General features: G+C 42.3%; 1 protein-coding gene across 2 annotated transcripts in view; it reads right to left on the bottom strand.

The window, feature by feature from the left end:
- RASGRP3 (RAS guanyl releasing protein 3) overlaps positions 1-16,979 on the bottom strand; it is a 368,221-nt gene that overhangs the window by 188,709 nt on the left and 162,533 nt on the right. For both annotated transcript variants that reach the window (XM_069234699.1, XM_069234698.1), the window contains exon 5: positions 11,261-11,392. In XM_069234699.1, coding sequence (XP_069090800.1) covers positions 11,261-11,392 — 132 coding nt within the window. The remainder of the gene's footprint in view (positions 1-11,260; positions 11,393-16,979) is intronic.

Raw genomic sequence — 16,979 nt, 5'->3', positions numbered from 1 at the left:
AGAACCTGGTGAGGAGTGGGAGGGAGGTGGGAGAAGGTGCAGGATGGGGCTGAGGGGAGCACCACTGAGGAGAGCAGAAGGCCTGAAACAAGGTAGAAAAGGAGAAAGGAGGTACAGAAAGGCAAAAGGTGTGGTGAAAAAAAGAGAAAGGTGCTACAAAAAGGCAAAGGCAAAGGTGGACTGAAAAACAGGCAAAGATGCTGCAAAAGAGCAAAAGTGGGCTGAAGAGCAAAGAAAGTGGGCTTGAGAAGAATCAAAACTGCCTGAGACCAAGCAAAAAGCAAAGGAAAGTGCAAAAGGTGCAGAAGAAAGGTGTGAAAGAATGGCTTTAAAAATGGGGGAAAAAGAGAAAGAAGAGACAGAAAGAAAGTGTGCAGCGTGAGCCGAGCGTTCATCTCGGGGTGCAGTCCGTGGAAGCCATGCGTACCTTGCACCTGCCATTCTTTATTTTTCTTGAGGCCTCAAATTGGGCATGGGGCCTCGACGAGTTGCGGGCGCAGCGCGCCCTCACTAGTTTCCTGAACACTTCCCCCCCACACACTCTCACTTACCTTATAGTCTATCCTTTTTTCCTTTCTTTTCTTCTTCTTTTTGTCCTGTATTTATGCTCTTTTCCAGCTGCCATGTTCTTTCTTCTTCCCAGCATGCCTTCTTTTTCCCTGCATGCCTCAGGAACCTTTTTTTACATGGCGTCTTTCTATTTATGTTTCTATGATGTATTCCCAATCCAATATGGTGCCTTTTTACTTCCTGTTGGTCACTTCCTGTTCTTGGGTGTATAAGGTGAGTGATTCCTGTTCTCCTTGCGCTGCAACACTTCCTTTGGTGGTGATCTACGCTCCTGCTTCTTTCTTCGCCAGTTATAATTTTTCCTAGCCTGTTCCAGCTTTTTTCAGTACTATTTTTTTGTCCTATTGAAAAGACTTGCCTTTTTACTTTTGTTCTTGTTCCAGGGAGTTCCTACTTAGATGTTTTTTTACCTTTTTGGGTTTTTTCCCTCTGGGACTCCTTCTGAAGGGCACGGACTGCTTTTGGCGTTCCCTCCGTTGGAGGCACCATGGCTACCAGAAAGGGCCGCCCCTACCTGGGTCAAGGCAGAACCTACAAAAATCAAGACCTCTCTGCAGTTCAAGTGGGCTACAGACATAGATGACGAGGAGAGAGAGAGATATATATATATATATATATATATATATATATATATATATGCAGAGTCAAGAGCTGCTGCAGAAGCAAGGTGAGTGTGTATGGTCGAAGGGACCATGACTGGTCATAGGACCGGTCACAGTTAAGTGAGGGCTGCGCCTAGACCATAATAAAAGAAGCAGATAAAGTGGGTTCCATTGCCATACCCTACAGTGATTACATTGTGGAAGCCACCAAACATCTTGGAGACATTTCCTGCTAAAAAAAAACGGAACCACAGCACTACAAAAACATTTCAATAGGAATTCCAAAATAAATCTGACTTCTGATATTGAAAGGCTCTCCTTACACTTGCATAAATAAAGAATTGATAGGAAGAGGAATAAATTACATTATTTCTTGACAAATTATGTAATTTATTTATTTTTCTAAAAAACTATTGGGTATTTTTACAATACTTGGTTACATTGTGGTGAAAGTAAAGGTTTTCACTTGAATGTCTTTACTTCCATAGGCCTTTGGGCTCCACCGGCACTAGAGATTATAATTAAACATCACATTTATCTATCCCACTAACCATTAGATTATGTTGGAGTCAGACCTCATGACACCTTGCTGAAGGCTATTTCTCTTTAACTGGCATTTCAGGTGGATGGAGAGTGCTTTCTAGATCTTATTACCAAGGAGTAGCATATACCTAATAGGTGAGTAATTGTCAAAATCTCCAGGCCAAAAGATTGTTTTCTTTAACAGTTCAAGGATCAGCTGCATTTGAGAAGATATTTTGAGTAAGGGAGGCAGAGACTATGTCTAAGGGAAGTGTGGATGTTTTTCTGAAGAGGTCAGCCACAATGGTTGAAAACATAATTTTGTGTTCACAAGAGATGAGCTTTGAAAAATGTCAGAATGTTGTTAATGTCTTAATTGAAAGACGTTTGAATGCAACCCAATTGGGGTGTTGCATCTGGGATGACGAGCACAGTTGTGACCTGCTTCATCCTACAAACCTGAAGTCTGATATGCCTGGCCTTTTAGTAAAATAAATGATTGATTAAATTGCATTGTGTGAGCTTGGTAGGGTCTAAGTGGTTTGAGGATTAAAATTGATATGTTAATTCCCCACTTTGAGGATGGCAGTACTTTTGTGGACCTTTGAATGACATCTGCGTTGTAAAAGGTAGCTTTGGTGATGATGTGTTTACTAGGACATTTATTCATGGTATGCTGTCATAAGAGCTGGTCTTCCTTCATTTCTTCCTTTCTTTTTGGATCATTTGGTGTTGTAGACTTCTTGAGGATATCAGGAAGCTTTGGCTGAGCTGATCATGCTTTCACAAAGTTGTTTATTTCTATGTTTGTTGTTCAGGATGGAGTTCAGAAAATTAAGAAGTGTGATAATGTCAGTTGTGAGAACATCTAGATGTAATGAGGAATTGCAGGACAGAGCACAAGGATGAGTACTTGAAGAAGAGTATGTGATATTTATCCAGTTTAAATTGGCTATGGTGGCTATTTTGTGTAAATGATGCAGATATGGCCGGCCAGTTCAACAATACTTGGGAGTAGCAATACATCTTTGTATGCACAGGATTGCAGCTATCTACCAGGCCTGTGGAGACATAATACTAATTCCCACTTTTAAGTTGCATTAAGTAACAGCCTATAGCACCAGATGCTTCTAATAAAGCTATCCTCATATTTGTGTCATGTTGAAGTTACAATCTAAACCACAGTCTTAATATTATTCGGTCCACAAACTACTCCTAAGACTCTAATACTGGAAGGATATTGGCATTTACAGATGTCTTTGTGTTTAGCTAACAGTTAGGGAATATTTGGAAAAAGGAGCAAAAAAGAACAAATTCTCACAGCATTATTTTGCTGCTTTTGGAGGATGGAGTAGAGAAAATGTTGCCTATCTCTGGGATCCTTTTGAACTAACCTTTTCACAGTAAAAAACTACACTGAGTACACTGCATAATTGGACAAACCCTTGACAAGTGGGTCCAACAAGAGTAGGGGCCTACAAGAGTAAATTCCATACCACACTAATGTGGTGGGGCACTAAGGCCCACACCAAAGACCCCTGCGTGGATCTGTGGGAGGAAGCTAGGTAGCAGAGGCCAGGCTGGCCATGCGGATAGCTTCTGAATCATGAAAACAAACTTCAACTTAATCATGATACACAACTGCTTACCCACCTGGTGATTAAGATGGTATAAATACATCCCAACAGGAGAAGAAGAGCAATATATAGACTCTTAGGCATGCAACATTTTCCTTAATCTTTGGAAGGCAGCTTAGCTTAGTGCATGTACCACAATTGAAACATGCAGGCCAAGCAGATGTCACTGCTTTGCATGGGACTCTGACCAAGATATTCACAATTTTGAACTCACATTGGGTCCAACAATACCTTTGCATTAGCATTAAAAGCAGCGGCCGTGCATCCCTTGTATAATACCAAACTGTGGCACATGCAGGGGCTGCAGTTTATGTAGCGGGCCCCTAGTCTCTTCTGCCCAGGCTAAATAAATTGCTATGTATAAGTTGCAGGGGATCAGTCTCTTAAAACAAATTTCTAACTGCAGGTTGGGATGCAACAATAGCAAATAAAACAAAATGACCTTTATAAAAAAGAGATATACACACCAAAATCTTTTTCTAAAATATTTTAAATGGTATTTGCTGAATTAATCCACATTGTATGCTGGTAAATATAATATACTTTTAAAAATCCATACTGCTCCCTTAAATATCTCCTACCCTAGATTTATTACCTTTGCTATCTTGTAAAATAAGCAAAACATTTTATTTTAATTACTAAAAAGACTTCTGTCCAATTGACCTTCTAGCTGGTAATTCCATAGATGGAGAGATTTCTCTCCATTTGTCAGTGTTTTAATATTTCATTTTTTTGCGGTAGGGATTCCTTTTATTTGTATTAATCATCACACTATTTAGTCCTATACCTTGAAAAATAGTACTTAGAGTTCCATACTTTTAATATGGCTGCCGATGTAGCCATAAGTAGGCCCGGTGTGTCCTAGTTGACTCCTGTGTTTTTAAGGGTAGGAGATTCCTAATAGTTCCCATTTAAGGTACACCCAGACATCTGATTTGTTAGAATGTCATTCTTCAGTAATCATCTAACCTGCAATTATATAGTCATCAGTATACAATCTTAAAAATAACTGCTATTGTGGCTTTTAGCTGGCTATACTTGTTGGTGATCAGATTTTGTTGCCATCAAATGTCTTTGAAGATACAATAAAATGTGGTACTCATTTAAGAAGAGTGTAAAGATAAAAAAGAAAGTTATACACTATGGTGCTCATTACGAGTCTGACAGCCCTGGGACTCCCAGTCTTGCGGTCGGACCGCCGCCAAAGCAGCAGTCTGGCTCCACATTATGACCTTGGCAGAGCTGCCATGGTCCGCGCACCGGCACCGCCAGGTTGCCACCAGTGGACAGCCTAGCGATACTGGTGGTCTTAATCCACCAGGGCAGCGCTGCGAGCAGCGCTGCTCTGGGGATTACAACTCCCCTCTCCACCGGCTTTGGCATAGTGATCCCACCGCCATGCAAATGGCAGAGACGTGGTGCCGGGGACCCCATTGGGGACCCTGCACTGCCCTTGCACTTGACATGGGCAGTGCAGGGCCTCCATGGACAGCCCGTTGTTCTTTTCACTGCCTGAATTACGAGCAGTGAAAAGCATGATGAACCGCAACATTGCTGCCGGCTCAATTATGAGCCAGCGTCAATGTTGTGGTGAGTTTCCCGCTGGGCCAGCGGGTGGAAAACCAGAGTGGCAGTTGTCTAACCCGAAGAGTTCCTCCGCCTCCTGCCAAACTCTTAATAAGGGCCTTTGTGTTTTTAAAAGTATGGTATATTTACGGGTGCTTGATGTGAACTGTAATTGTGTTTAAATAGCGCTTACTACCCCTGAAGAAGCTTTTATTATGCAATGTATAAAATTTATATCTGTATGAAGACCTCTGTCATTATTTCATGTTATTTTACAGCCTTGTTGTTTGGAAGGGCTTTTGCTCTTAACAATGTAAGATTTTGATTTGATATTTTAGTTGAAGATTAGTGATTTGATAGAAAAGGATAGGTCCTGGTTTTCAGAGTAGCCTATGGAAATATCCTGCATTTTGAAAAACTGATAAGGTGCAGCGCCGGGCACCACAAATCTCAAGGGGGGGGGGGACAGGGGAATAAAAAAAAATAAAAAAATAAACTTACCTCTTCCCTTCGCCGCCGCCACCTGCCGCCTCAATCCTCTTCTGGTGTCCCAGGATTCACAGGGATGCCATCACAGGCTCCATAGCAATTTTGGCACTGTTTTCATGCTAAACCTAGTATGAAAGCAGCATCAGGATTGGTCTGAGCGGCTTGGACTGCCACTCAGACACATCCCTGGGGTTTGAGCAGTTTCTCAGCCCGGCTGTTTAACACAGCCGGGCTTGAGAAACCAAAGTGCACATTTGTGTTTGGCCTGCCTGAAATGGCTGCCCAAATACACATGTGCACTTAGGTTCACTCTCTCCTCCTTCTCCCTCCCACCTCCTGTGACCCACCCCACCCCTCCCTCCAAATGCTGCTGGGTGAGCCAGTAGCTGAAAGATAAAACGATAAAGAAATATTGTTTTATCTTTCAGCTTTTGGTTTAGCCAGTGGGGAGCGACACTCCTTTGCCATTGCGAAGAGGCCGTCCTTTTTAAGTTGTCCTTCACTATTAGGTGATACGGATGCAGAGAATATAAAAAATAACGAACAATGGAAAGATTAGTCAATCTAAAAAGGTGAAAAAGGGAGAACCTAATAGTAGATAAATTATATGACAGAGTACTGCAGGGCCGGCGCAATTCATTTCAGTTTACAGTTAAACATTATCCAGTTCTGATTGTGGAGAATAACCTTTTTAAAGAAAGGTGTTAATACAGAGCCAACAAGTGCTCCAGAGATAGGATACAATCAATATATGAAACAAAAGAAGAGATTCTAGTAGTGCTTAAATAGAAATAGAAAAACAGAGAAGAAAATACTTACCAACACTACATTAAGAGACAGTAAAAGGAAATAAGAAAAGGTACAGAGTGAAATATCAAAATTTAATGGAGATTCACTAAACAAAAAGAAATGTACAAGTTAATAAAATGATGTAAGTATATTTTCAAACGACAGAGCATGCCTATATCCAAAAAAGAAATCATTATAAGATTTTGAATCAATATGCAGCCTGGTATGGACAATCAGAAAAACGTTTTAGACCAACATAAAAAGCTAATTACTCTGAATCCTCTACACGCAGAAACTACTCTGATAGACAAACAGCAGGGCCATTTGAAGTACGGAACAGAGATTAGTACCATTAAAAAGGGGGAGGCAAAGGGATTTTTTTTTAGAGAAGAAGGCCTCAAAGATGAAACAAGGAAGACAGAATCAGGAGGGGCTATGGCTATAGCCAGAATCAACTCCAGGATTCTTTGAGGGAGTAGATACATGCGAAGAGAAAAGGGCACGGCAGAACTGGTAAGAGCGTTTACATTATTTACTATCTCTAAATATAGTATCTTTCCAGGAATGAGCCATTCACAGAGAATATGGGGGTCATTACGACCCTGGCAGATGGCGGAGAACCGGAGGTAAGACCGCCAATAGGCTGAATGTTTTACCTTCGGGAATTATGACCATGGCGGTTACCGCCATGGTCATCCACCGGTTCTCTGTTCCGCCCGCCGGGCTGGAGACCTGGGTCTCCAGCCCGGAGGCCGTCACTATACCGCCGGCAGTATTTGGACCTGGCTTACCGCCGTGGATTTCCAGCGGTTTGAACCGCCATGAAATCCATGGCGGTAAGCACTATCAGTGCCAGGGAATTCCTTAGCTGGCACTGATAGGGGTCTCCCCCACCCCCCACCCCGACTCCCTCCCCTACACCCCCCACCACCCCTGCCACCCCCCAAAGGTGGCAGGGCACCCCTCCCCACCCCGACCCCCAACATCACAAAACTCACACACACCCGACACGCATGCAGGCACCACCAACACACACACCCCGACATACATGCCAACATCCACACGCACAGTCAGACACGCACACCCACATTCAAACATACACGCACACATCCATACAGACATACCCACAGACATACATACACTCATTCCCATACACACAACACCCCCGCAAGCATACACGCACTCACACACCCCCTCTACATACACACCCCCATGCAGGCACGCAACACCCAACACCCCCCACCCCCTCCCCTAATGGACGATTGACTTACCTGTTCCATCGATCCTCCGGGAGGGGACGGGAGCCATGGGGGCAGCTCCGCCGACACCACACCGCCAACAGAACACCGCCACGGCGAATCACAGGACGTGATTCACTGGGCGGTGTTCTGTTGGCGTGGCGGTGGAGGTGGAGCAACCTCCACTTCCCGCCTCCCGCCAGTATGGCTCATGAGAAAAACTCATGATAAAGGCATTACTACCAAGAATATCAAATGGAAGGTTTTTAGAAACAGAAATAAAACTTAGTGCTCAATTGACAAGAGTGTAAAGATAAGAAATACAAGGCGGGAGGTGCCAAAGTATACAGCATGAATTTTAAAAAGTATATTTATGGGTATTGGATTATTTATGCAAAGAATAAAATGGTTCCATAAATAATACCCTTCTGTTTATTAAAAATATTTATCTTCTCTTTTATCAAGAATCTTTCTCAGACTGCTGACTTTACATCAAGGTGGCCCCAGTGTCTGAAAGCCTGTGTGGCAATGATGCACTTAATAACTAAAGAAAAATAAATAAAATATTTTCAAAATGTAAAATACAGCTACTGCTAGTTTTCATTCAATAGCAAGTTTGGACATGTCGGTCAATATTTATTTTATAAAGCAAAAGTGAAAGTGCCAGCCCCAGCATGCATAGCTGTGGTTGCAGAAATAACAGACTAAACCTTTTCCTCCACTCCTTGGGGACAAGGTGTTGTCATGTAGGCTCTCATTATTCTAATGAGACTACTGAATTAGAGTGGCAGAATCGCCTGCGGTGTGGGAGACTGAGTCTTAACCCACTACAGGTGACACCTGTTGCCCCAATCCAGGTTTTTTGCTCCGGCTAACTAGCAGTGCCTCATCTCCACCCAAGAGCAGGGATGATTGGGCAGCCGAGCGCATGACACATTTGACTCCTCAGGGAAATCGTGGTCACTCAGATCTTGTCCGTTTCTCTCAGTTACATTAGTCTCACATATACAAGGACAAGCAGAGGCAGTATGGGTTTCAATAAGGTTTTAATGAAGCAACTGCATCTTAGATAATAAATCATGTACTGCAATAACCAGGATGATAAAGCTTGACAGGATTAAAATTGTGACAAGGAGAGTAAAGCATAGAAATAACACTACCATATTGTCACTAGAGTCAATGGACTAATTCATACCTAGGCTATATTAGAGCACGGCATGTTAAGCTCTAGTTCTGCCCTTCATGTTCCCCTGGGAAGACATCATCCCCCATACCTGAGCAAAGGCCTGAAGTCTGCATAAGCAGCTGTAGCGAAGCGTTCAGCAATCAGCATACAGTTGTGGCCATCTGGCTGGAATCTCCTTCTAACTTGTATGGGACAGAGAAGTGTTTTAATAATAAAACAGCTGATGTTCTGAGAAAATGTCTCTACGTAAGGATGTGTATGTTTCTATGAATACCAGAGACAAAGCGTTACCACGTTTACGAGCAACCTATCTTACTGCAGCCTTGAGAGAGGCAGAGTGAACAAAATTTCTTGTTTAAGAACGCAGGGCTGGCCTAGGCAAAGAACAGCTAGATAGAGAGAAATAAAACAAGACCACAAATGTGGCTATTGTTAAAATAATAAACAAAGGGAACAGCTGCAGGCCTGGTCTTGCTAAAATAACGTGCATGGAGCTATAACTAAAATGGCTACACAACAGCGTGAGAAATGAATAAAATGCAAGAAATACCGGCAAGAATTGCAGCACTTCAGCTGATCATTCCACAAAGATTCCAATTTGACTGGGCAGTGTAGTCACATGTTTCAGGTGACCTCATAGTCCATATCAAGTAATAGGTACTAACTCCCATCTGGTAGCAGACGGGGCTATCATTCAGATTTGCCCATGTTACATGGGGATCCTAATGCACGTCCAGTTGGGACTGGTTAAACATTATTTTATGGGTAGTGAGAAACATTAAACCAACCAAGATGGCAAAAGAATTATCATGAGCTTGCATTCAGGGAGCAGTGGGTTGGAGTTTCTGCATTTTTCAGAGAACCCCCACCCTACCTTGGGAAGTAGACACAGACCACAGAAGCCACATTTGGGTGGTGGCACCAAACTAGCTATCTCTGCCAGTGGACACTGTTTCACCATCACTTTGTAAAGTGATGGTGAAAATAGTGACCCACATATGCAAACAGTATTGTATTATATTAAAGCATTTTGGCTTATTTGCATCATCAAAATATTCACATATAGAAAGATAACCATGAGGCTGTATTCTGAATAAATCAACTGGCAATCAAAGACCCATTCTTACATGTTCCTCTTTATAGAAAATATATGTGGTCTATGTCAGACTCCTATATTCCCTTTGTTAGTAAGAATGCAATGGATGCCTTCACAGGGCCATCCTAGCTGCCTCTAAGTTCACTGGACAGTGGCAAGGAGCTGCACACTGGTCTTGTTTTAGATTTTGCTCAGGAACACTGTTATGAGTTCAATGCTTTATGAATACACAAAACAGAACATGTTAGTTGGGACATATGCCTTCAAATTAAGTGACTGCCCATCTAATGTAAGTGAAGTACTTCAAAATAGTTAAAAGCATTAAAGAAGCAGTTGAATATGCTGTATTTGAACACATCAATTAGTCTCACACCATATACTTCCCCCATCTAGCTCCACTAAGTAGTTAAGCATAATAGTGTATCTGTGATGTGTTCATGGAGTGTCAAAAACTTGAAATAATATTTTGGGATGGGTATATCATTAACAGGCATAGGCCCTCATTATGAACATGGCGGGATAGCCCGCCGCTGACCATGCTGATAGTCGATGGAAGACCACCAGTGCCACCGGCAGGCATCACGCCATATTCTGACGCATGGAGCCACACCGCCATTGATGGCGATGAGGGCCGCCATGCTCCATGCTGGCGGTCGGTGGCAGGGGTGGATGCTGCTCCACCCTCACCGCCACGTCAGTCCAGACACCGCCATGCCTATAACGATGCAGTCATTGGCGTGGAGGTGTATGGAGTGGAGGTATGGCGATGCCAGCAGAGCAGCATCCAAGAAGCCAGTTTCCTCCCGGAGCAGCGCCACCAACAGGTAAGTGGTATCCGAGAGGGAAGGGGGAGGGGTGTGTGTGTGTTGAGTAAGTGCATAGGGGTGTGCATGTATGTTTGTGAAGGGGGATGTGTGTTTGCTTGTATGAATGCGTGTGTGAATGTAGGAATATGGGTGCATGTGGATGTGGGGGTTTGGGGTTGACCTGTATGGAGGTGGGCGGGGATGGTGGGGGATGAGGGGGGTTGGGGAGGCCTACAGGGAGATTGGAGGGAGGAGGGATGGGGAGTCGTTTTCAAGGTTCGGGTGGGGGTGGTTCTATGGACCTGGAGGGATGGGTGGGGGTTGTGGCTAGGGGGGGGGCATGGTGTGTCACATACAGGTGACAGGAATGAAAATTCTTGTCACCTGTATGCTTTCCACCAGGGATTATCTGGTGGGGTATCCAGCCAGGAAATCCCTGGTGGAAATGGGAACATTATCCCACCGTCGGTATGGCCTCCACCGCCGGGTCAAAAGTGCCTACTGTCGGCCCGGAGGTCAAATCTGGCCTGGCGGTGGGTAGTAGTGAACTGGCTGCTTTTCAGCCAGTTCACTACTGTGTTCTTCATATGGCGGTCTGAAGCGCAATGCCGTTTGAGGTAATGACCGCCACAGTCAGTGGGGTGGTCATTACTACCATGTTTGTAATGAGGGCCATAGTTTTGAATAACAAACAGGTAAGGATCCTCTTTTCTAGGTCATCAGGTTTTCATACCACAACATTACAAGCTGATAGCTTACATGCTTGAGATGTCAATCAGCTTGATATGTTCTTCGCATCCCAGCTGGCTGGCCACTTCACGGAACTCCTCAGTCCGGCCGATTAAACCAAGGTCCAGATTGAATTCAGCTGGGAATTCCAGTATCCAGTATCTAAAATCCAAGCAGTAATCAAAATATTAACAGCTGTAAAGATTGGAGTGTGAAAAGGTTAAAGAAGATTTGGTGCTGATATTTAGTCAATTTTCATAGGGCTACCTAACAAGAGACAACTCTCCTATGGATAGCCACCAGTGAACTTCACCTGGAGGAACTAGTTTTGGCCACCTAGGGGCCACTCCATCATCCACATTCGTGCATAGTGTGTCAATTTATATTAACATAATTTCTATATTTAAAAACAAGGCATCACATATCAAATTACCTTCATCTACTATTAGACTCCCTGCCACATTTCAAACTGTAATCATGGCCCTTACTTAATGATAACTTATAGAATGGTTGGTATGGTTATCCAAGGTGGTAAATGGTGAATTGTTGGCCATCTCCCCTTTTTTGTATGGGTGGGCATATGCATCCTAGCAGTTCAGGAAGAAATAGTATGTAAAACTCTCGACCTAATATCAGGAGTTCTGTGCCTATATTCACTGACCATTTTGAAGTAGTATCTTGGGGCCAATCATTGAGATTGAGTACATTTTGTTGGTTTTGAAAAGATAAAGAAATACAGGCCTAATTTAGAGTATGCTAGACTAGTTACTCTGATATAAATGTGATGGATATCCCATCTGCATTATTATCTGTGACATAGGACATAATGCATGTTTAATTAGGTGGAAGGGATATCTGATACAGTTGTGCCAAAGTAACCTGTCTGTCTTTCTGTAAATCAGGCCCAAAGGCTTCAAAATAAGGAGCTGTACTGGAGGCTCAGCATTTCAGCTTAACAGATGATCATCCAGAAAGAGATCTCTGCTTACTGTAAATGACAACTAAGTGATAGCAAGCAGAAATTATCCTTTTACAAGAACATGATTTTTACCTTCAGTGTTAATTAAGGAGCCCCAGACTCTATTTGTTTTTCAACCTGCACCATGAATATCGATATCTGGTCAAATCAGGTTAAATGAATTGCTTTGAAGAAGACATCTACACTATACATACCAGGAAGAGCAAACCACATGTCAGGGTCTGATTTTATTCATTTTATGCTGGCGTGGATAGTATTTTACTGATTCAAATCTGTGATACTGTGCCAGGAGTGGTAAAAGGCTTTTGTCATTTTTCAGCTCACCTAAAACATGAGAACTACCTATGGTTCCCTGCTACCTTTTTTGCATAACATTTTCAGTACTCTCACCTTGAAAGGGTATTGCTTTGACTTATATATGATGCTTCTTTGTGTCTGGACAAAGCTCATGTCTCTGTGACGAGCTATAATGAGAGCAAAGAATATTTCTGGGATTGCTTTTATTTGTTTACGCTGGCTTGGATGGTATTTTACCAATCCAATGGTGTAATACTGTGCCTGAAGTGGTAAAAGGCTTCTGTAATTTTTCAGCTTGATGTGGATTGCACTATCTAATTCTATGCCTAAAATCTATTCTATGGTGTAAAAATGGGAACAGACCTTCTCACTTTTCTAGCTTGGCCTGGATGGCACTATGCTAATCCTATGGTTAAAAACTCTGGTAGAAAAGCAGAAATTTGAGGTGAACAGTCTTGGACCGTTCCCTGCTTTCTTCTTTGCAAACTTCATGTAAAGGGTGTTAATTGTATATATATCTATATATATATATAGAGAGAGAGAGAGAGAGATTTGCTAAATAGGCATTCCACTGTCACATTCCAGTCTTCCCTGGATTCACTCGTAAATAAAACTGACAACGGCACCACCAATTTGAAACCAAACAGTTCCATTTATTCCAATGCATGAAGTATAAAGTGCTGAGTGCAAATCCAAGACAAATGGCGACGCGTTTCGGCCTGAGCCTTCTACTGGCCTTAGAGTTACACGCAACCAGAGTGTATTTAAACCATGTGACCACCCCCCATCTACCAGTTAAAATCTAGTTTCTGGTTGATTGCTAATGACTTAAACTGTGTGGGTACCCTTCAGTGTTATTCGTTCTCTTTTTTTATTTTTTCCTCTCTGATGGCAGTGAGACTATTTAGAATAATCATAACCATTCATGATTCCTCATGTCCATGTTTTAATACCTAGTTTCAATTGTTTAACCTAAAAGGATAAAGTACCTTAAGCTCACTTTTTAACAAGGCATACAAAAACATGTCAAATTAGATTCCAATTTAATGTTCTCAACCCCATTACCAGCCTCTTCAGTTGACTCATATATTTGAATTTCAGATTACCATCAAAATGGCTGAATGAGAATCCTTATTCTGGTAAAGTACCTACTCCTATTCTGATCCAACCCATAATCAATACTTTCTAAACCTTCTAAATTCATCAGGAACACATTATTTTTATTTATCATGAAAACATAATTATGAGAAACAATCCTACCAATACACATTAGTCACAATTACCCATAATCTCTACATGCGGTTACCAAAAAGTGCAAGTGCATCTTATGTTCAAGTGCCCATAAGGAAAGAGGATAAGGGTAGCTGATATTGATATAAAGTGCAGATTCATCAAATGTTGTAGAGAACTGTCCTTCAGTTGAGGGGGATATACTATTCTTATACTATAAAGTGCAAAGGCATAATGCATATTGTGCTTAAAGACTAATTCAATCCACACATATTAATTATCCTCTATAAGTGTCCATGTAATTCTACATTCACATTTATAAAGTGATAAAGTGCAGGTGCATCACATATTCTTAAGAACTCTCCCTGATTTTATACCCACATATTAGATGTCCTTTATAGATGTCTATGCGAACCCACTTTCACATTTATAAAGTGCATCATGTGTTCCCAAGAACTATCCTTGATTCCTGGTGATGTTAACTAGTCCACACATTTAAATGTCCACTATAGGTGTCTATGTAATTCTGAATCCACATTCAGGCCCCATGGCATCTCAGTTCCAACTAGGATAATCCATTTGGATTCCATTCTTCGTAATATCAGTTCATGATATCCTCCTCTGGCACTGGGCTTTATATGTTGAATGCCATAATATTTTAGTCCTCTGTGTTCACCCTGATGTTGTCCCCAAATATGTTTAGCCATTGAATATGTGGGGTCCTTGTTGTTAATTGCTCTGAGATTCTGTAATATGCGAAACTTCAGTTTGTTCACAGTACTGCCTAAATATTTTTTCCACAGATGCATTCTAATACATAAATCACATATGCGGTATCGCGGTTTATTCTTTCTATAATTTGCATCACTCTACCATTAATTACTTTAAATGTTGTTGTGTTTTTTCCAGACATGCATGCTTTGCTCTTTGTTCATTTCCAGAAGCCTTTTTGGTTGTGCATTAGCCAATTAGATCCACATCTATTTTGAGAGATCACATAGCTTCTCTTCAAAGGGTCACCCAATGATGGTGCTTTCCTATAGGTGATCGTGGGTGATCAGACAATGCCTTATGTAATGTTCTATCTAGTAACAACAATTTCCAATTGTCTTCCAGCAGTTTCTTGGTCTTTTGGCTAGCTGCATCAAACCTCATGATGTATCTCACGTCATTATTTCCTGATCCATCGTGGTTATCTCTTTCTTCGGTATCAATACTTCATCCCTTTTACGTTTCATTGCCCTTTCCATAGCATCAATTAGGACTGATCTGGGGTACCCTCTGTGGGAGAACATCTCATACGTGTCATCCATTTGGGTTTTCAGTTCTGCATCTTCTGAGCAATTACATTTCACTCTTAAAAACTCACCATATGTAACACTCCATTTTAGAGCTTTAGGGTGTCCACTGCTCGCATGTAGTAGACTACTTGCACTAGTTGGTTTTCTGTGCATTCTTGTACAGACTTTTTCATCTTTGATATAAACCCCAATATCTTTAAAATTTACTTCCGTACTGCTGATCTCATAGGTAAATTTCAGATGTTGGGGATTATTATTGAGGGAAGTTATAAAATGCACTAAAATCTCCTGTTCTCCCAAGATCATCAATATAACGTACCCATAAGATTATATGTTCTAATGTTTCTTGATTTTTGTCTTGCCATACTGTTTCTGAATCCCATTGTGAGATTTGCATATGTTGGCGCAAAGGAAGCCCCCATAGCAACCCTCATTTTTGTAAATAATACTTTCCATCAAATGTGAAGATGTTGTGGGTCAGACAATATTGCAGCATTAACAATAACATCTCAGTGTGCTCTAAGAAACTGATGGATCTAAATCTAAAAAAGAATCAACATGCTTCCAAACCATCTTCATGCCTTATCAAAGTGTAAAGGGAGACTACGTCAATCGTTGCCACTATGTAGTTGTCTTTCCATGGTATGTTATTAATCCTATTTAAGAAATCCATGGAAGCCCTTAAATATGATGGAAGACTCGAGACATATGGAAACAAGAGGATATCTATAAATCTAGAGGTATTTTCAAGTAATGATCCAATGGAACTTACAATTGGACGACCAGGCGGGTTGAACTTGTTTTTCTGTATTTTTGGCAAAAATAAATTGTACAGATAATCGGATGTTCAGTTCTGAGGTATCTATATTCTTCCTCTTCTAATAGTCCCTTGCCCAGCCATACTTGTAGCTTCTGATGGTAATCTCCAATGTGTATCTCTATGGGTTATTTTCCAATTTACTATAGTTCTCCCTGTCTTCCAGTTGTCACCTGGCTTCTTTAATATAGCAAAAACAACAAGTGATGGACGGAATGCTGAACATTGTCAAACATTCACCCCCAGTACAGTGATCTGGGCCTAAATCCATCGTTTTTTTGCTGCCCATGCCATTCCAGTTTGGACCCAGCCACATGCAAATCAGTCTTGACCCTGTTCCCCATGGGAACAGTCCAGCACGAACTGCTAGGCCAGGTCTTCCCTGGACTGGAAACAAGCATCCTGGGAGCGGTTTCGGGATTTCACCCCTCATCAGCCAGGCTAGCTTGAATCCAGTGGCATGGGAAGCACGGGACCCACGTCTGGGCATATCCTTCCCACTTAGGGCGACAAAGCAAAAACAACAAGTGGTGGACGGAATGCTGAACATTGTCAAACATTCACCCCCAGTACAGTGATCTGGGCCTAAATCTATCGTTTTATTGCTGCCCATGCCATTCCAGTTTGGACCCAGCCATATCCAAATCAGTCTTGGCCCTGTTCCCCATGGGAACAGTCCAGCCGGAACTGCTAGGCCAGGTCTTCCCTGGACTGGAAACAAGCATCCTGGGACCGGTTTCGGGGTTTCACCCCTCATCAGCCAGGCTAGCTTGAATCCAGTGGCATGGGAAGCACGGGACCCACGTCTGGGCATACCCTTCCCACTTAGGGCGACAAAGCAAAAACAACAAGTGATGGGTGGAATGCTGAACATTGTCAAACATTCACCCCCAGTACAGTGATCTGGGCCTAAATCCATCGTTTTTTTGCTGCCCATGGCATCCCAGTTTGGACCCAGCCATATGCAAATCAGTCTTGACCCTGTTCCCCATGGGAACAGTCCAGCACGAACTGCTAGGCCAGGTCTTCCCTGGACTGGAAACAAGCATCCTGGGACCGGTTTCGGGGTTTCACCCCTCATCAGCCAGGCTAGCTTGAATCCAGTGGCATGGGTAGCACAGGACC

This window comes from Pleurodeles waltl, chromosome 5, assembly GCF_031143425.1.
Source record: "Pleurodeles waltl isolate 20211129_DDA chromosome 5, aPleWal1.hap1.20221129, whole genome shotgun sequence".
Taxonomy (NCBI): Eukaryota; Metazoa; Chordata; class Amphibia; order Caudata; family Salamandridae; genus Pleurodeles; species Pleurodeles waltl.
The sequence above is the reverse complement of the archived record's forward strand: the minus strand, read 5'-3'. Positions and strand labels throughout refer to the sequence as shown.